Raw genomic sequence first — 20789 nt, forward strand, 5'->3', positions numbered from 1 at the left:
GAGAGGCACAACGCCAGGTGTGCCAGGTGTTAAATTTGATCAATCGATTCGGTGGAAGCCAGTGGAACGGGGACATCATGAGAGCTGTCATGTTGGTGAGTTTTTCGACTCAGGAAAAGCATTGCTTCTTTAGATAATTATCAGAAGATATTGACTTAATAAATGGATATTTTTAAAACGATTTGGGGAAGCCAGATTAGTTTTAATAATATGCGAAACGTTTACTTACTTAAAAACAAAATAAATAATAGTAGGAAATAGGGTTTTAAAAGAGGAAAAATTCTGTATAAAATTAGTTTGGATAACATTTAAAACACTATTAATTCGTTGCTTATTACAACTTATTAGTTTTATTTATTACTTTAACATAACTCTTTAAAACGAATACTTATTAAATATATATGTAAAAAGAAAAAGAGTCCTTTTAGAACTTTAATAAATGCCATAAGACTTTTAACTACAATAAATTAAAATAAATTTTTTTATTTTCTAAAACTAATGGAAAAACTTCACATACAGCCATATCATTTGTTCAGCACTTTTATTTTCATGGTTTGTGTTAAAGAATAATGTTTTCTACAAGAAAAGTTAAGCTTTTATTTTAGTATTATCCATATAAATACTAAATAATAAAATAATGATAATATGTTAATGAGTTAAATAAAATATGCACGACTTTTGTGAGTTATAAAGAACTTATAATAACTGCGAACCGAAAATAATACACTTTTTAACAAAAATCCTGAGATATTGAGATTTCCATATTATTAGGTTACTTTATTTTCCGCATTAAGTAACAATAAGAACCCCTTAAAACATTAAAATAAAATCTTACAAACAAAGAACATAAATCTGCATATGACACTTATTGTATCCTTTTAAACAAAGCCTTTGAAACATTATAAAAGATTATGAATGGATATAAAATCCCATTCCACCTTTGTCTTTCCAACTTTCCACGAAATGTGACCCCCAAAAGTGTTGTGCAACATTTTGTATTCTGGATTATGCAACCCCCCGAAATATTACGATCATGTTATGCAAATTTGTACTACCAAATTTCCAATTTAAAGAACTCACCAAAAGTCCATTCATTCATTTTTCGACGGCAACGACCCTCGGTTAGTGAAACAATTTATAATCCCATACGACGAATCGACGGTACTCGCTCGAAATATAATTATTCTAATGAAGTCAGTGACAAGCCACAGCCAGAAGCTATAGACCCAACACCACCGATTTGGCCGGAAGTTGTTCCTGATGCTTGGCTAACAAAGCGTGGCGGCCGGCTAGCAAAATATTTTCCATGATTAACTCTGCTCGGGCTGGCCATTCTGGCCATATATGCCATATATAAGCCATATATGCCAGTTGAGTTATGATTCCAATTCGTAGTCCAAAATCTGATTCATGCAGCCCTGAGTGGGGCTTCGAAATGATGTCAATGCTACTACAACTACTAGCACCATCGGGTGCGGTACATTCTTCTGGCCTGGCCAAAAACCCATTGCATAATCACTGGGGGTTTAGCCGATCATATTTCACGCCAACTGGCCACAGTTGTGTTTGTCGTCCATTTTAGTGCGATGTTCATCTGTGGAAAAGGGGCTGGCTGAGTGGCTGAGGCCTTTGTGCCCTCCCCAATTACGATCGGAGGCTGCCTGCCATGGAGCTCTGTTTTGGCCCAGTTGGTAGCTGAACCATGAGATATGTATTGGCTGGCTGATTTCCCGGCTTAGCAATAGGCCCACTCATTCACTTCAGCTGCAATTAAAGCCAATCAACTAATGATGATCGCACTCTCGATCGCTTCTCTGTTCTCTGGATAGAGAGTTGGGTATCGCCATCATAAATCGTTTAATTGAGTGCGGCGACATAAATATTCTATGGTATTCTATCGGTGACATAGATCGAAGCAAAGTATTTGTAATGAAAGCTGTATAATGGGTTTAGATCTATGCATTTTATTATTGATCTTAGGTGCTATAATTATAAAGCACTTAAGGCTTTTTGAAAGTATTTTAAAGTGGCGTCTTGTATTCTAGAGAATACCTAATTATTCTTGGACTATCTTTCATAACTTTTCCGATTGTTTTCCCCCTTTCCAGCTACCCTGCTTGGCCCTGCTCGTTTGTGTACGGGCAGCGGTGACAGGACCGGAGGCCAGGTCCTCGAGTGCAAACCCCAAGGATCAACAGCTGGCCACGGCCGGAGTGGGAGTCCTGGACTCTGTGTTGCGGGGAAAGAGCCGTCAGTCACGGTGTGTGAGATGCTATGAGGATCGTGATCGTGATCGTTATTACGGAGGATACTCTAGTCGCACGGGAGATGACATGCGTAGCAGTGCCTGGTACTATTCAGGATATGATGATCGCAGCAGCAGCCGAGGTGGTGATCGTGACTACGATCGGTATTACGATCGGTATCGTAATTACTACGATGATCGTTATTCTCCAAGGACCTACGATCGGTATGAGGGACGTGGCTATGATGATTACAGGCGAGGATCCTATGGTGCCTCGGGAGCCTATGATCGTGATCGTGGTTATGGATATGACAACAGGGAGAGGGATAGATACTACGGTGATCGATATAACGAGGGTTCCTCAAGAGGTAATGATAAATAATATATGCAAAATATAAATATAAATTTACTTTGATTTCTTTTATTGTTAGACCGCTACTATGATCGCTCGAGAAGCAACTATGATCGCTATGATCCCTATGATCGTTATTACTCCAGGTATGATTTTCGCAACTACCGCCCTTGGGATGAGACCTACAGGTATCGTTGCACTTGCTTCTGTGTATATATTTATAACTATATGTTGTCAGCTGTCTCTCCATATCTTTGGCTTTCTATCTCTGAGTTGTTTCTGTCTTTTTTACTCTCTACTTTCATACAACAACACCAAAAAACTACAACTACAACTACACCAACATCATGAACAACAACATGAACATGAACAATACACCGCACAACAACAACAACAACAACAACAACAACAACAACTGTGGACACTGCGATCAATACATGGCCGACAAAACAAATCCAAATTGCACCCGAATAACAACTGCAAATGCACTCACTCACTTCCGGTATTTCAACATTCCGTATCCGTCCCGTTGAACCGCCGCTTCCGTTTCCGCTTTCTGCCGCCAACTCAGAGGCCAATCGGGCTTCGATAACTCGGGACGGGGTTATTACTTTGCCGGTGATGCCGAGGATGATAGCGATACTGGCCGGAATCGTGGCTATGGCGGTGGTTACTCCTACAGCCGACCTTCTCCCTCCCTAAACTCGCCCTGTGGCAACCGCCTCTTGGGCAGTAATTGTCCCTATTCTGGAGGCGGTTCCAAGGTCACGTCCTCGGCCATTGGCAGCGATAGCTCCCGTGTTGGTGGCCACACCAGTGTCATGGGTTCCGATGGTGGTCCCGGCAGCTGGACATATCTGGGGGATCAGGATAAAAACAACGGCGGAGGCAGCAGCTCGAGTGGCAGCAGCAGCAGCAGCAGTGGCTCTGGGAGCGGTAGCAACGGTGGCTCTGGCAGCGGCGGTAGTCGGGAGCGGGAACGGGACAGGGACAGGGAGCGGGATGCACAGAGGTAAGTTGCAGTGGGTGCTGCCCCTGCAACAGCAACAACAGATAGAATTTTCCTAGAATTTTAGAAAGGCATTTTTGATAGAGAAAATTAATGAAAAACATAACCAAACTATATCCCTTTCAAGTACTATTAAAATGCTATTCTAAAGTGAAAGGAATATTTTTCTATATAGAGTTTATTCACTCTTAATAATCCCACACGAAATCGAGTTCAGAATCGGTCTTGGCATTAAGATAGGCTTGCTCTCTTGTCGCCCCTCGTAGCTCTTCCTATGGTGGCCGACCACGTCCTCTAGGCGTTAGCTATCTGCTCGAACGGGACTCGGACGCCGCATCGGATGGACCCGGGAACACGGCGAATCCAGCTGGCAATGGTGGTAGTGGAATTAGTGGTGTTGGTTCTGGTGGTCAGAGCATGCCGGTCCCAGCTGCACAGACAGCCGCCGAGGGAAGCACCGGAAAGGCGGCGGAGCAGTGATTCCTTGTCCCGGAAACGGAAATGGAACTCGCACCCAAGTTGGTTCCGGTTCCGGAACTGGAACGTTAGAAGTTCCAGCGGCTGGGATAACTGCCGTCCCCATGTGGGCGTGGCAGGGCTTAGTGTAACCTACCTTCCGTATTTATGTGTAATTCGTAAGCTAAGTCTCCAAAGAAACTATTTATGTGTGGCACAGCTTTGCTCAAATAAACCAACTTCAAAGATCCTCAATTAATTAGTTTTCATTTCATTAAAATATTAATAAAGAGAATAAAAACAAATGAGAGGGTTCAGTTGGAAGTACTATATAGTTTTTTTTATTGTTCAAGTTTGAAATGCTTAAGTATAAACTCATACATTTTTATAGTACTTAATTCATTTGTATAATTATTTATAATAAACTTTCTTCTTGGTAAGACCCTGAGCATTGGTAAACAAATAAAAGAAAATAAACTTAATAGATAAAATTGTAAATGAAATAAAGTAAACTTTTAATTAAACATTAAAAGGCACCGAAAATATTTAAGTAAATAAAATTTGTCAAAGAATTCAAAACCGAAGAGTATAAAAATTAAATAAATAAATAATAACAGAAACATTATATTTAATAATTGATAATGATAAACAAACAAATACCAAAAGATAAATATAAAAAAATATATAAATAAAAAAAAAACAAAAATAAATAAATAAATAAATAATATAAATCAAACAAAGTTGAATATAACAAATAATATAAATCAAACAAAGTTTAATATAACAAACAAAAATCTTTCAAACAAAATATTAAATTAGAATTATTCAAACATTTTAAAAAAAATCGTAAAGTAAAATAATTTGCACGACAAAATAAATAAATAACTGGAATAAATAGTAAATAAACAAATAGTAATATAAACTTAAAATATGAGAAGTAAATAGCTATAAGTACTAAAAACAATGTCACTGTAATAAATAAATATATAATAAATGATAAATATAATTCAAACCAATACGGAAACAACATTAATAAAAAGTGTATAAAATTATAAATTAAAAGAAAGAAAAGAAATACAACTATGTAAATATAAAAAAAATAATGAATTAAATTCAATAAATATGTAAAAAGAAGGGTAGGTAGAAGGGTTTGGCGAAACAATACCAAAATGAATAAAAAATTAATCTTCAAATATATGAATAAACCAGACAAAATAAAACGCTTACAAAAGTTATACAAAAATGGTTTGAATATATAAGATAAATTAAAAATAAAAAATAATAATAAAAATAATAATAAAAGGCAAGAATAATTTATAATACAAAAAAAATAATAATAAATAAATAAATATGATGATAAATAAACAAAATATTAAACTAATAAAAAAGTAAAATAAAAGACATAAAAAAATTGTTTTAAATAATATTTGATAAAATAAATCAATACAAAAAACATATAAGAATATGTAATAAAAATATAAAATAAAAGAAGATAATTAAATAATCCAATACAAATAACATGAAAATAAGTTTTGTATACTAAAAAAAAATAAAATACAAGACTTAATAAAATTATAATATAATTAAGAAAAGATATCATTATAATAAATGAAAATGAATAATAAGACTTACCAAATCATAAACGATCGAACGAATTCACAAAATAATTCCGAAATCATAAAGTCACAATATTTAAAAAAAAAGAAAACACAACCGAAAAAAATTATAGAATGAAATTAAAAACTTGAAATATAAACTGGAAAGCATATTGTAAATATTGACATAAATAAAAATTTGTAAAGTAAAAGTAAACAAATGAAACCTATAAATTAAAGAAAATAAAGAGCTTTGAAAAATGAAATAGATATTAAGTAACGAAAATAATTGCTCGGGAGTAATCTTCTTAAAAACAATCATTTTGTAACAAAAACACGCCTTGCTATTGGCAATATACATTGAAAAAACTTTCCTGATATTTCTTCTTTTTAATTTAGAAGTTACAATTTTAGAATGGAAACCTTCGTCAAGGATATTGTTAGACCAACAAATTTATAGCTTTTAAAAAACGGTTTAACAGAAAAACATCAACAGCATAAAGAAATTAAAATAGAAACTAAAAAAGGCACAAATAAATTTGTAAGTAAAATTGGATTGATTTCCATTTTAAGAACTTATTATATTTTTTCTGGAAGATTCATTCTTTTGTTGGTTTGTAGATCGGTGCAACGTCGTGGATAGGATTTGAATTATTTTAAAATTTAAATTGTTTTCTTTTTTACTTGGTGAAATATTTCTGTAAAATTGTGGAAATATTTTTAATAACTTCAGTTTGAGGGTTTCTCTTTGTGTTCTTCAAATTCCTCTTGCTGGTGATTTTTACAAACATTTTGTAAGTTTTCAGGTGCTTGTGTTAATAAATGAATCCTTTTCTTATTTAGGATTATTCAGTGCATCATTGCTTTATTTCGTGGTAATGGTTTATTTATGATTCATTAAACCTTTATTATTCTGATGGGTCTAGTACAGAAGATTCTGGTTTTGTTGAAAGTAATGCGGGTTTTCTACTAATGATTTGTCGAGTTCTGTATTGGTTTATACATAAATTATGAAACCTTTAAAATACAGTTCTAATTTTTGTAAAGGATTCTTGTGCAGGATTCCTTGATAATTATTTGTGTGATGAACTGATCGATTTTTAAATGTAATAACTTGTTGAATTTGAAATGGAGCGAGTTTATATTTGTCTTATTTTCTCTTTAGGAAATATAGTTGAGCTTGCTTCCTTTCTGTTTTCCTGTAAAAGGACAACAAGACTTCGTTAGCTCTTGTTCAGCATTTTCCACTATTTATTACTTACAGTTTTTGTTCAATTTAAAAATCCATGTGGCTTGAAGGTTCTTTCTCAAAATTGATTTTAATTAACAAACTTTAATTAAAGGCTGAGGCCGCCGCACAAATTGGCGGCGGCTTAGCGATTTTTGAGCTCTTTCTCGATCTGTCGTCACTCGATAAAACTTGGATGTGAACTGTGCTGCAATGCCGATCGGACCCCTCTTTTATATGAAATCTAACCGGGAAAATCAACCACCATTTAGAGTTTTGAAAATACTTTCGCATGACGCAGGCGTGCCTGGACAGAGCGAGAGAGAGAGAGAGAGAGACAGAGAGGGGAAAAACTGGGTTCTGGAAATGCCAAGAACCGGGTGCGTGCCTTTGACCCATAACAATACAATAAAAACGAGGGTTCAGCTCAAGAAATGAATTGAATTGGAAATGTTTATTTCAATTTTTATGCTGGTATGTATGTCCCTGAGATCGCTTTAGTTCTTTGGCTTGGAATCTCGTGGATTCCGGTGGAGGGTTCTGGGGTTAAGTCACCCCCTGAATGTGCGTGATCTTGCCGTGTGGGAACTGAAGTGATAAAGGTGGTTATATCTACCAGTTGCTTGCATAGTAATTAGTCAAGATTTCTTTCTCACGCTCCTCAGGGGGATTTTTCCCTCTGTGTCCTTGTGCGAAAATCTCCCCCGAAAGGTGTTCCTTCTCAAAGAAATGACAACAAAGCACTTATATATGTATAGGGGCGGGGTGCCCAGTTTTAGGGTGGCTTTTAGCCAGCTCCTGGATCAGTTTGCCAGCTACTGGTAGTATGATTTTATGCTGGTGGCATTTAATTTCATTTAGGACTCTTGTGGCATCATCAATTGTACATAATTTGGCTACTGGCAGAATGCGGGCCAAGGATGAGGTATAGAGGTGCAGCTGCAAAGACGAAGTTTGCTTTTAACGATTGCAATAATTTAAAAGAGCTTCTATATGTCATAACTATTTAATTCCAAAAGTACTTATTTTGTTGTTATCTGAACGGTAGTATTATATTTTAAGTATCTTAAATACCTGCCACATTTGATAACCAATTTGTTGGCTACAATCAACTTTCAGTTAGTCTTGCTATATTGAGCAATTTCACCTTGTTATCTGAATTATTTGTCTAAGAGAGTGCTATTTGTTTTTGTTACCTATTTTTTGCGGCTCAAACTCTCCAAAAACTCAGTGAGAGCTACCTGAGGTGCGTATCAAAAGGTGCGATAGCGCATCTTATCAATGAAACTAGCTGATAAGAAGCCGCGTCGTTCATCAGCAGGCATGCGCACTGTACTCCAGTTTAGTTTTACTACGAAAGTTGTGCAGCTCGGCTCGGTTTTCTTGGAAAATGCGAAAATTTTCCCACTGCCTGCGGCCCAGGGTGACGCATGTGGCATTCCTGGTCCTCTTCGCCTACCTTTTCCTGCTCATCGTCCACAGATTCCTTCAAGTGAGTGTGACAAATTGGCCGCGTTCTATTAGCAACAAATATGCTCTGTCAAGAAAACATCCGGACCTCTTTAAAGTATTTAATGGCTTGTATAATTAATATTCCACTTTGAGTGGCGCAAAATGAAAGGAATATCTTGACAAATTCGTTTGTTTTCAAAACGAAAATGCTGTGAAGGCAAAATTGTGAACAGTGGGATAAGTTTTTAGAAATCGTTTTATATATTCTTATATATTCAAGAATCGATTTTACGTGAGTCAATCCCTAAGGTTTCATTAGGGAAATGCATTCTAGCTTGCAATTCTCATGGCGTGTCAGAGAATAATGTGCAATTTTAATTAAAAAAGTGGAGTGGCTTTGAAGAAATTGTGAAAAAACCGGAATTGTAATTGTTAAACTCTTGTGGGACGCTACGATTTTTCCAACAAAATTTTTTTTAAAATTAGGATAGGTTAAGTTCTACCATTAATTAAGTAAAAGTTTACTTATTAAAGTTAACATAAAATTCTATATTAATATTTTTAATGGATATATACCAAATTAAATGAATATCTGTTGAAAACTGGAAAAGATATCATTTTTTTTCTTAAAATTTTCCAATCGTTCCAATGGCAGATATATATATGTATATATAGCCCACCGATTCGCCATGCTCCGACTTATAGAGTAGTAAAATTATATAGCAGAATTTCTCCATAGTTTCATTCATATAGCTTGCTTATTGTTCCAAAACAAAGCTTGCACATCCGTACTTATGATTCCCAACTAGTTATAACATCCCCGGAACGAAGTGACTGCTGCCGGCCAAGATTCAGAAGAGTGTTGTGTTTCAAAAGTTGCAAGTCATTGTTTATTAGTGTTCATAGGTACTCACTGCTCATTGATACTTACTGTTCATAGATACTTCCTGGTCAAAGTTACTTATTGTTCATTGATACTTACTCACCAGAGTTAATTACTGATCATAGTTACTTACAGTCACTGCTACTTACTGGCCATAGTTACTTAATGTTTATTGATATATATTGATCATAGTTTTATAAATCGTCCGATCGGTTCTTTGACCGCTATATATATGTATATATAGTGTCCACCGATTCGCCATTCTTCGACTTATACAGCAGTAAAATTATATAGAAGAATTTCTCCATAGTTTCATTCATATAGCTTGCTCAATGTTCCAAAACAAATCTCGCACATCTGTACTTATGATTCCCAACTAGTTATAACATCCCCGGAACGAAGTGACTGCTGCCGGCCCAGCTTCAGAAGAGTGTTGTGTTAAAAAAGTTGCAAGTCATTGTTTACTAAAGTTCATAGATACTTAATGGTCATAGCTACTTAATGTTGATTCTTACTAATCAGAGTTACTTACTGATCATTGATACTTACTAATCAGAGTTAATTACTTATCATAGTTACTTACTGGTCATAGTTACTTACTGTTCATTGATACTTACTGAGTTAATAACTGCTCATAGTTACTTAATGGTCATAGTTAATTACTGATCATAGTTAAATGTACAAATGCCTATTTACTGCTTACTTCGTAGCAGAAATCTAGGAGTTTTTCATTTGAAATTCATGATTTTAATTCCCATTTTCTTATAAATAAACTTTATAGTTAATGGTGTCCCACTGTTCCCAAATAATTATTTGAACTCAAGCATCAAGTGGCCGTTGCCTTTTGGCCACTTTCGATTGTCCGACCAAAAAGACGAGAGACAAATGTATTAAATGCGGCAATTATACGTAAACATGTGTCCGAATAAAAGAAATGAACGGCTGGCTGTGTGCGTGTGGCTCTATGTATAATTGATATATTTTCATTTTCAATAATAAAAGTGGAGGAGGATGTTGGCCGGCCGTATTTACTTAAAAATAGCTGCCAAAGGCGACGACGCTGACTCACGCCCAGCGACGGTGGCGACGGTGGCGACGGTGGCGACAGACGTGGACATGGACACTCCAATCGAGAGACAAGCGTACAATTTATTAAGTCCCCTCCCCCCAGCACCCATCCACAACCCACCACCCACTCGGTGGGGGCGTGGAGTTGACTCGCTTACAAGGCCCCTCCTCGACACGCTGCTGCTGCGCTGCTGCGGCGCCGTTACTGCGCTGCCCGGGGCGGCCGCCATCTGATGACAGCGTCCATGGACAGAGGCGCCAGTTTGATGCGAGGCGTGCGTTGATTAACTTGTTGCATACGCGTCCTGGATAACGCGGGAGTGGAGCGGGAAAGCGCCGGGTCTCTCTCCTCCTTACACAGTCTTTAATTTACACGTGAAAAAAATGCATAGAATTTGTAGTGTTTCTTAAAGAAGTCAAGAGTTTTTGTGAGATTAATTGGGCAGGTGTTTGAGTTAAAAATATATATTTATAATACAAAGTGTTTGTCTGTCTGGAAGAATATTTATTTTCTTATAATAGTAATTTATCAACATATAGGCAATAATAATTTAATAAAATATATATATAAATAATACATTTAGAGGAGGTTTTGCATTCCATAAGTTTTTTAAAAATATTCTATATATGACAGGTTTTTGAAATATAAATTCCTAGAAAAAAAATATATATTTGACGCATTGGATTTTTTATAAACCCTTTAATAACTTTTCTCGATTTCTTCGAATTTTTTAAAGAATTTTATATGGTTTAGAAATATAAGTATTTTTAGTTAATTTTGAAACATGAGAAACTCTGGTTTATGTAGTTTTTATTAGAGTTTTTATTTATTTAAAAAATATTTGGTTTTAAACAGAGGAAAGTCTGTTTCATGTAGCTTTTCTTATTATCTTTATTCATCTATTACTTTTGCTGAGCTGTTTAAATACTAATAAATAAATTCAGTCTATTATCTTGCCATTAGTAACTAACAATAGATTTTTTATGTCATTTTAAAAATACTTAAAGTACTTTTTCACAAAATAAAAACAACACATTTACCTTATTTCCAACAAAGATTTTAATAATATATAGCTTTAACCTAGGTATCACATATATTTCTATAATTTATAGACTGTAAAAACCTCCTTTTTATTTTTCTTGTGAGACCAACATCTCTTTAATTTGTTTACATTATCAGCGAGAAGGGGTGAGAGTGCCATATATGAGACCATAATTATTTGCGTTTTGTGTGCGGGGGCGCCAAGTGAACTTGCGGCTAGGTCGGTTTGGGGGCACTAGAATGTGGAGAGCGGAGGGGGTGGCAGCACGGCGGTGATGACACTGAAGGGAAAGCAGAGCCACCAAAAGCAACAACCACAAGAGCGCTATCGCTAATCGATGGCCGGCCATCAAGAACGCTAAGCAAATAAGCAACAGGAGCTCCAACGAGCACTGGAAACCTCGACGGCCAAGACCCGAGTCCGAGACCCAAGACATTGTTGTAGCCATCGTCGCAGTCCAGTTTTGCGGTTAACATCGCCGTCGACGCCCACACACACACAACACACTCACAACGAACACACCGCGCAGCGAAAACGATAACGGCTAGGAAATAAATAAACAGTTTTAGTTGCTGTCGGCGATTCCTGAGGAGCGGAGCCAAATCGAAATGCTGGCGGCTCAGGAGAATCGCTTCCAGTATGTGTACTTTGCGTTATCCGCCCTGGTGGCCAGCGCCATGCTCATCCTGGTCTACATCTCCATGCGCTCGAGCCTAGTGAGTTTAGGAGAGAGAGACATCTTATGTAGGTATTTCCAGATCCTGTGACTCATCCTTTTGGATACTCTATTTCCAGAATGAGAGACTTCGTGAGGATCTGGCCAAGACGCAGCATCAGATGATCTTTGAGAAGCCAAATCCTCATTGGGACTACAGCAATAGCTGGCGAAGGATAGGAAATACCTCGCTCAGGCATGAGATTTACTCGGCCTACTTTGATGTGAGAACAGAGATCATAGGTGAGCGAAAGCGAAGAACTTATAGAAAAGAATAATACAAATAACTAATTATATATTTAATCCATTACTGTTTTCCAGGCAACGTCCGCTTGGATGAGGAGCAAATGACCATCGGATCCCTGCGTCTGTTTGCCATTCTCCCAGAGCGCCTGCGCGACTCCCGGGTGAGCTGCATCGTTCGTTTTGCGGACTTTACCAGCCAGGAGATTGTGGCCGAGGAGGCGGGAGCCATGCATGATGTGCACAATAATACCTTTGCTGCCTGGAGCATCATGTGTCCCCTGCATGCCTCCCGTAGGAGTCCGATGCGGCTGCCACAAGCGGTTGCCTTGACCTATGGCTCCAACAGGCTGAGTCACCTGAGTCCTACTTTTGTGCAAATCAGGTGGGTGCTGACCTTATTTCATCTTATTATTGATTTCCTAATCCTTTGATCCTTAGTTATCCCCGCAACATGACCAATCTCTTTGGACGCTCCCGTCCCACAATATCCGTGTGCGTGGGTCCGCTGCAAGAGAACTACTCCAATGTCCTTCGTCTGGTGGAGTTTGTGGAGATGTATCGCCTTCAGGGTGCCAGTCATTTCTATTTTTACTATGTGGAGGCCACCGAGGATGTGCGTCGTGTCCTGGAGCACTATCAGCGCATCGGGTTGGCCGATGTCTTTGAGTGGAATGTGCGTTCGCATCTGGAGGATCTCCATTATGCCGGAATCGTGGCGCAATTCAATGATTGCGTCTATCGTGCCAATGTCGTGGATAACTTTAGGTATGCCGCAGTGGTGGATCTGGATGAGGTGATGATGCCGCTGAAGCACAACACCCTGGCGGACTATCTGCGTCAGTGCGATGAGGGCCGAACCGCGGGCTTTGTCTTCCGCAATGTCTTCTTCCACCGAAAGGATAGTAATGACACCTTCAATGCACCCGCCCATGTTCTCAATCGGCTGCTCTACACCCAGTCGAAGGTGAAGAGGACTTTGGAGGTCCTGCCCGCCCATATACGGAGCAAGGTGGTGGTCAATGCCCGGGGCATTGTGGAGATGGGCAATCATCAGGTGTATCGCTCCGCTCCGGGCTACACCGATCACATAGTGCATCCGACGGTGGGATTGCTGTTCCATTATCGTGACAAGTGCATCAACTGCAAGATGGTGCTCATTGTGGACTATACCGCTCGGAGATTTGGATCGTTGCTCTTCGATCGCGTTGACACCACGTGCCTGGAGGTTTTCATGGACCGAAGGGGCATCTGCGAGATGACGTAGCCCTTATCGGTGCTTCGATCTCCGAGAGACGCCCCCTAAAAAACTACAAAGACCAGAGATCTCGCGGCTCAGTTCTGAGCGTGGCCTCCGCCCGTCGACATGCTGAAGTTCTGCTCGCTCCGCAAGGGCAGGGAGTCCACGATTCCCAACCCGATTCCGGCTCCAGCTCCAGTTCCGGCTCCCAGAGTGGCCAAGAGTGTACGACAAATTAGGCTAAGTCCCCAAGCTGTTCTCTCTAAGTGTTATGCCGTAATAAATCGTGCTTTAAGTGATTTGTGATGTAACCCAAAGTGTTTTCAATTTCGGTCCCGTCTCGTCTCCCCTCTGCCCCCCATAGTCATCCCTGCGACTGAAGGATGTCCCGCTGACCGATGCCCAGCTGCTTCGAGTGCTTCAGTCACAGCGGGAGCAGGGTCCCTTGATTTTGGCCTTGAGCAGGTGAGCGGAAGTCCTAGTGGATTGCGATTCCCAGAGGTGTAAACTAACCCACTTTTCACTTTCAGTGCGGTGGCGGAGACTTGCCGGAAGTGTGGAACGCCTTATGAAACCAGTGAGGTGCTCGAAAATGGAACAACAGGTGAGCTTTATGGAGGAGCAGGACCTTTGTTGAAGAGAAGGTGTATTTTAATATCATTTTGCTTGACTTTACTAACATATTTAAGTGGTTAATCAAATAACAGTTAATGTGGGTTAACAGATAGACGCATTTATACTCCCCTAATTTTACAAAATAATAAAAATAAAGTCAAGTATTTGAAATCAGTTCAATAAATATTGAAAATTCCCCAGAGATTAGGTTTTATATCTGAAAATGAGCCTTGATTTATTATAGGGAACTAATCCCATTTGAAGAATGAGTTAATTAGGAAAAGAGTTTTATCATTCCATATAAGTCTCTGGATATATTAATCCCATATCAAACTGAGCTTTGATATATTATGTTTATAGAATCAAATCCTTAAACAACATTTTTCAATTGTAATATGATTAATTCCCCAGCTCATTAAACAATTTAATGAACTAAAAACAACGGCTTAACTTGCCTATTGTTAATTAGGCTACCCCTGAGAGTTCTTAAAAGTCATTTTATTAGTCACTGGAGACTCAATAAAATATCCAAAATTTCTTGAAGTAAGTTTTGATGTTTTGTAGATACATTTAAATTTGATTTGCGAGTTTGTTTACAATTAATTCCTACATTTAAACTTCTCCTGTGACATCTCATTAAGAAAAGTCTATATTACATTACTTGGCCATCGTATGCATTCCCTCACTAATTACATTAACCAAAGTAAAAAAAAAACCGCAATCAACTTGAAATTGTTTGTGAATCATGCCTCGGCATAAACGACAGAGAAAAAAACACATAAACTGTTTATTTAACGAAGAACTGAGCCGGCTCACTCCCTCGCAAATAGTATTGCAAATATAATAACTATGGCACTGAACGCCGTAGCATTTCAAACGGAACCCCTTTCCGAGGGTTGCTCCCTACCTTTCGGTTTCCTCTCTTTCACCGTTTTTTAACCAACCTCCCCCTGTGACAACGCCTCTGTCTGGCTGTTCGAGCTTGACGCTACGCCGATGACAATGACGCTGCTCGCTGGCATTATATTCGTATGTTTACGATGAAGTGTGACAGGCAGAAGGGAAGGGGGAGTGGAAGTGGGATTTTGGAGGGGCTGGAGGGAGGAGCACAGGCTTAGCAGTGGGGTGTGAGGGTGCGCAACGAGTGGTCACTGCCTAAGCCGGCAAACAAACACGAAAAACAATAAAGGAAATCACCATAAATGCGAGTTTCGCTTTAGGAGTTGTTAATTAGCGAAGGATAATTTTAAATATATTAAAAAAGTACTTAAAAATATTTTTAAATATAGGTAATTTTTTATTGGCTATTAATAAAATTAACACATTATAATACATTAAATTAAATTAATTAATTAGATAGATTGACTCGGCTGTTGCTGCTGATCAAGAATATTTATAATTTATAGGGTCGGAAATTAATCCTTCACTGCGTTTCAAAATTCTGATTGAAATTGTAATACCCTGCACACATGGCGTATACTTAACTTGAGAACCCTTTATATACTTATTAAGTATACGCCATGTATGCCTTAAGGAAGAATAGTTTTAAAATGTGTAAATTTAAGTAGTACCAGATAAAAAGCTAGATTAGCAATGAAAATTTTATTTTGAATCGGAAATCGACCATAAGTAAGCTTCAAATATTCGATATTTATAAAAAAATTTTATGTGAACAATTTTTTGGCAAATCAAAGTTTTAAAAACTAATAGCTCAACCAAAAAAACCTTAATTGTAATTCGGAAAGCATCTAGCATCGTCCTATGTTAGTTTTTATTAGGGTTATAATCCACATACTAAATTTAAAATTAAAAAAAAAAAAACAAATAAATTTTACCCTATTTTTGACAATTTTAACAATGAAACCCCTTATATTTTTTTTTTAATTTCGAAAAAAAATAGATTTTGGCAGGAAATAGCTCGGAAATGACTTCTTCACAGCGTTATAAGCTTCTAACTGAAAATATAATACCCTGCAAGGGTATAATTATCTTAGGTAGACATGTGATTTTATTAATAAAAGACTTGTATAGTTAAATATCATTTATATAGATAACCTCCCCCTTTGATATAATCAATTTAAATTGCCCCAATTAGTCTTAATAATTCCCTGCTGTTGCAAACTACTCGATCGCCCCTCTGGCCATGTGCACTGTGCCACCCGCAATGTCGTCATCGTCATTCATCGACTGTCTCCACTCCAGACATATGTCTGTCCATGTCGACTCACCCCTGCCCCCTGCCCCCTGCCCCTTGCTCCTGCTTCTAACCCAATGACCATGTGTGCGAGTGTGTGTGTGAGTCCCATTGGAGTCCCAGTTTCGATTCCAGCTGCAGCTCCGGATCCAGCTTCTGCCCTAAACCAGATGCGCACATGCTGCGGCACAATGCACTGACAATGATTGGATTCTTTTGTTCTGTTTTGCTGGCCAAGCCTCGACTTCGGCCCCCTTTTTTCCCTGCACAGTCCCCTACCCATTTAGCCAGAACACCCCCTACCCTACCCTACCCCCTACCACTCGCACAACACAACACACACAGTGACCCCCACCGACCCTCGGTGTGCATTTGTGTGTGAATTTATGCATACAAATTTGAAAAATATCGGATCTGTGGTTCGTGCTCGCCGAACGCAGAACGAAAATCGAGAGGGAGCAAAGCGACGACAAACATGAAGGGTTTTGGGGGTGTATAGACCTTGGACTTGTACCGTGTATTCTGTTATTCTGTTTCATATTTCTTAATCAATAATTTTAAAATTATTATTATATATGAAGCAAGAAGAGAATCAAAATGGAATGAAATTTGTAGACTCTCATAAGCAAGTACCTTATCTTTTATAATTCTTAGTCGATTAATAGATAAAAGTTTGTCCTAAATTCTTAAACTATTTTCTGCAACAGATAGGATTAATTTGTTTCGATTTTTTCCTTTCTTAAATATTATTTCTTATGTACAAAAATTATATAAAATTTTTTTAAGAAAACCTTTATAATGGTTGTTACAAAATTTATAAAATTAGTATCATGATTATTTAATGCTGATGAAACAACAACAAGGATAACCTATATAATGTAATATAACAACCATTATTTGTTACATGTAATACTCCCACCCACTTTTAGTAGTGAACTTTATGAATGAATTGCTTTGTTTATGCTTCCCCTTGTTATGCTTACTCTGCAGTGAGCATGCCTCAAGAACCAACTGATTGCAGGGTATTGCAATGGCAAAACATCAACAAGTCACGGCTCTAAGCCGGCTACAATGAGAGAGGAGGAGAGCCGTCCTCAGTCCGCAGTCCTCACCCACCACTCGACGCTGAAGTCGACGCTAAAGCTGAAGCAGACTGAGGCAGAGCTTAAAGGCAGCGCTGCTATCGGCAGCAACAAGTCACTCTAATCAACAGGCGACTCTTGCTCTCTGCTGCTGCTGCTTTTGCTGCTCTGCTGCTCTGCTGCTGCTGCTGCTGCTGGTGTGCTTTTGCTTTCGGCATTTAGTTGTTGCTTTTATTGCTTTTGGCTTTGGCATTCGTGGGTTTGTTTGTGTTATACGATACCGTCCGTATTCCCCGAGCGATTTAGTTACTACAGAAGTTTTGCCAAGTCAAGTTGTCGCGAGCGAAAAATCTATATATTATATGTATGTGCGAGAGTTGGTTCTGCGCGAGTTCGAGTATTCGAGTATTATTCGCGCGGTGATCGCTCAAGTTCAGTGGCTAAGAGATAAACCGTGAATGGTTTAATTTTCACGGGCGCGTGCAATGTATTAGCAGTAATAATAATAACAATAAAATTGCAATTTTGGCCAGCAAAGTGAGTTAACCAAAGCTACTTACTATCATACCCCCTTTTATTACCCTGTTCAGAGGTTGAGTTTGGCGCCCTTTTTATGTGTCAGTGGGCTAAGCGGGTGTCGGCCCAGAATTACTACCAAACAGAGACTGGCCAAGTGCCCGGCCTCATGGGATTCATTAAGTATTTAAATCAAATTCGGCCTTTGATTATCGTTTTCCAATTTGAAATTCAGCTGATAGGTAAATGCACACCAAATTCGGTTCGATAATAATACTATATCACCGAAAATGGTACAAATATATATAGCTCACAATACATATATATATATATAGATCGGTCTGTGCATACTTGTGTGATTTTAATTCGTTTTAAATTATACAGTGCAACCCTTTTTCCTCCGTTGGTCATAGTTCAATTAAGTTGCTAATGACCGGATGTTGTGTGTGTGTTTTGTGTGTGTTTGTTGTGCATGCAAATGAAGCCGGGAATATATCTATCCGAATTTTAGTTTTATTTAATTGTATTAGTTTTATTATATTTTATAGAAATTAATTTTGAACCCAGTGGGTCGTCGCTTTGAATTCATAATTCAATTGGCCACCGGCACTCCCAGTTCCCGCTTCAAGCTCGTTCATGATTAATTATACTTTTCTATATATTCGGCGTTCTTCTATCGCTCGAAAAGAAAGCGCTGGCAAATAGCAAAACTTTGTCTATGTACTATTATTTATTCTGCTTTTGTTTACCGTTCCACCACGGCGACACACACAATTTTTTTTTGATAAGCTTTAGCTGGGCGAAAATTCAAAAGTGTTTTATATTTGTCTTTTGCAAGTGTGTGTGAGTTTTGTGTTTTTGTTTTTTCTACTGCCAAACAGTTTTATTGTCAATTGCAAAAAGCGATAAAAAAGACACTAAAAGAGGGAGAGAGAGGAAAGAAGTCTGATTGCGACGCTAGGGAAATATTAAAATTATTCAAAAACTCATAAAGGCGGCTGTGAATGCTCTTACATATTCCATGAGATCATTCTATTTGAATTTATTTAATTAATTGCCAATAATAATTATCACTTGAAGAACATTTTTTAATTATATAAATAGTTTTATGTTAATCGATCGAAAATATCTCCTTTAGTTTTGTTATCTATTTAAAACTATATATGTTTTCTTTAAAAAGGTTTCGTAAAAACGGTAAATAATCTCACCAAAACCATAATATAAAATGCTCTTAGAACTTAACTTTTAATTCCAGGGATTATGCCTTCTCCAGATAATGTCTAGTAAATGTTTTAAATGTCTTTAATAACATATCAAGTTTTAAAGATATAGCAAATACTTTAGAACTCTATACCATTAAAAACCCTTTATAATTTACTTGTTCTTAAACACTTAAGGTTCCTCCTTCACTACTTTCCCTGCTATTTATATATTTAATCTCAAATCGATATGTACAAAAACACACAATAAGAACTTTTTCAAAGTGGCAAGCTCTTTGTTTACTTCAATCGATTATAAAAGAAACGCGACCCAGTTAACATTGCCCTCTAAATTTTTAAGTACCAGCTGTTCTTTGTCCTAAGGCAAGTCCCTATATAATTCTCCTATATAATGATGTATAGAATTTAATGAAATTATAGTCATCGGTTGTCAGTGACTCAATGGAGTGCGGTCATTGGCTCCGGAGCACCACTCCTCAATCATCGAAGGTGAGGAGGGGACCCTTTGAGCCGTCTCAGAGTTATGGATTTTGGGGTTGGCATTATTGCGGTTTCTGGTTACCTTGGGGTGGGTAATACAGGAGGGGATAGACACCACGGCGGATACTCAATTTGCTTGTGGGGTATCACTTTTAATGGCCTTTTGTCACATTAATTAGGCATGAAGCATAAATGAGTGATTGCCATCGATTGTTTGTGGTTAGAAAGGTCTTTCATTATGGACACGGTTTCAGTTTTTTTGAGCTTTAAAAGGTGACTGTATATATATGTTAAACTAAAAACACAAATACAGTTACTATTTAAGGTAATAAATATCCTTACAAATATATATATATATAGGATTTATAGAGTCGGAAATAACTCCTTCACAGTTACAAGTTTTTGACTAAAATAATATGGGTATATTTATATATACCATATAAAAATTATATCTAATATAAAGACTGTATCTAAGAAGCCATAAAGCCACTAAAAGCCGCCTCTTCTCCACAGGTATAAACCATTTTTGGCTTATGTAGTCTAATATTTATTTACCTCGAAATAAACCCGACTTAGTCGGAGCTGCTAATGGCATCATGGCAGCTGGTTTTACTTTTCTGGTAGCGCCCCCGCAGTTCGGCCACAACCGAATCTTTCCAAAAAACACGCTGACCATTGTGTCGCTTGGCCATTATTTCATTATGATAATTTCGTACTGCCTGTTTCGGTGGCTATCTATAAAGTTGTTTTGCCGCCGCTCAGCTGACACACGGCCTGGCATTTTGGCAATAATAACAGAAAACAAAATTTCAGTATTGAATTGTGATTCAACAGCTGAGAAACAAACAAGAGAAATATAGCAACAAAAACCCCCAGAATATTTGACAATGCAATTAACGTGAATTTGTTATTTTGCTAAAATGACTTTAGATGTTTGCCTGCGTTCTGGGTTATATAACTGTGCTTTTATGATTCGGTTCAAGATCGCAAATAAATCAGCGAGGAAATGCTTGAATAAACATTGATAAACATTTTAGAGCTGTGCAAAATTTGGTGTTCTTATCGCTCTTTGATTTGTGTCCGCCTCTATGTTGTACGATAAGTAAACATCATGGTAAAACAAACTGAAATCGGAGATTATGGTACAGTGAAA

The 20789-nt window shown here is 37.7% G+C and overlaps 3 protein-coding genes and 1 long non-coding RNA gene across 13 annotated transcripts in view; 3 read left to right on the plus strand and 1 right to left on the minus strand.

Moving 5' to 3' along the window:
• Positions 1–4317, plus strand: LOC110178257 (uncharacterized). 6 transcript variants are annotated; one of them, XM_020945311.2, is made up of 5 exons: positions 1–95; positions 2109–2613; positions 2677–2785; positions 3169–3609; positions 3873–4317. In XM_020945311.2, exons 1-5 carry the CDS (start codon positions 78–80, stop codon positions 4084–4086), a joined length of 1287 nt encoding a protein of 428 aa, XP_020800970.2. In that variant the 5' UTR covers positions 1–77; the 3' UTR covers positions 4087–4317. The 6 variants fall into 6 exon arrangements, with proteins under 6 accessions (XP_020800970.2, XP_020800972.2, XP_020800973.2 ...); XM_020945313.2 differs by having other exon boundaries at positions 5–95; positions 3847–4317; XM_020945314.2 differs by having other exon boundaries at positions 5–95; positions 2677–2743; positions 3847–4317.
• A 1710-nt stretch (positions 4318–6027) lies between these two features.
• On the minus strand, positions 6028–7100 carry LOC147644330 (uncharacterized). The gene is made up of 2 exons (XR_015270516.1): positions 6920–7100; positions 6028–6856 (listed from the first exon to the last, which is right to left on the minus strand). It is a non-coding gene; the product is annotated as an uncharacterized LOC147644330 (long non-coding RNA).
• A 1145-nt stretch (positions 7101–8245) lies between these two features.
• Positions 8246–13840, plus strand: LOC110178295 (uncharacterized). 2 transcript variants are annotated; one of them, XM_086827764.1, is made up of 4 exons: positions 8246–8377; positions 12127–12289; positions 12368–12674; positions 12731–13840. In XM_086827764.1, the coding sequence occupies exons 1-4, from the start codon at positions 8276–8278 to the stop codon at positions 13554–13556; spliced, it is 1398 nt and encodes a 465-aa protein (XP_086683890.1). In that variant the 5' UTR covers positions 8246–8275; the 3' UTR covers positions 13557–13840. The 2 variants fall into 2 exon arrangements, with proteins under 2 accessions (XP_086683890.1, XP_020801042.2); XM_020945383.2 differs by lacking the exon at positions 8246–8377 and adding an exon at positions 10549–12047.
• A 3588-nt stretch (positions 13841–17428) lies between these two features.
• CAP (Cbl-associated protein) overlaps positions 17429–20789 on the plus strand; it is a 37634-nt gene continuing 34273 nt past the window's right edge. For 2 of the 4 annotated variants that reach the window (XM_086827756.1, XM_086827757.1), the window contains exon 1: positions 17442–17957. The gene's annotated coding sequence lies outside the window, so the exon portion shown is untranslated. Of the gene's footprint in view, positions 17958–20789 lie in introns of all 4 variants that reach the window. The other 2 variants (XM_086827758.1, XM_086827735.1) reach the window with 2 other exon arrangements.

Source organism: Drosophila serrata, unplaced genomic scaffold (assembly GCF_035046125.1).
Source record: "Drosophila serrata isolate PLE 108 unplaced genomic scaffold, ASM3504612v1 contig_184, whole genome shotgun sequence".
Taxonomy (NCBI): Eukaryota; Metazoa; Arthropoda; class Insecta; order Diptera; family Drosophilidae; genus Drosophila; species Drosophila serrata.

Coding starts and splice junctions, on each gene's coding strand:
- LOC110178257 (XM_020945311.2), top strand. Junction 2,614..2,676: donor TAACGAGGGTTCCTCAAGAG/GTAATGATAAAT, acceptor TTTTATTGTTAG/ACCGCTACTATGATCGCTCG. Junction 2,786..3,168: donor CCTTGGGATGAGACCTACAG/GTATCGTTGCAC, acceptor CCGCCAACTCAG/AGGCCAATCGGGCTTCGATA.
- LOC110178295 (XM_020945383.2), top strand. CDS start 11,940: ATGCTGGCGGCTCAGGAGAATCGCTTCCAGTATGTGTACTTTGCGTTA. Junction 12,048..12,126: donor TCTCCATGCGCTCGAGCCTA/GTGAGTTTAGGA, acceptor CTCTATTTCCAG/AATGAGAGACTTCGTGAGGA. Junction 12,675..12,730: donor CCTACTTTTGTGCAAATCAG/GTGGGTGCTGAC, acceptor TTTGATCCTTAG/TTATCCCCGCAACATGACCA.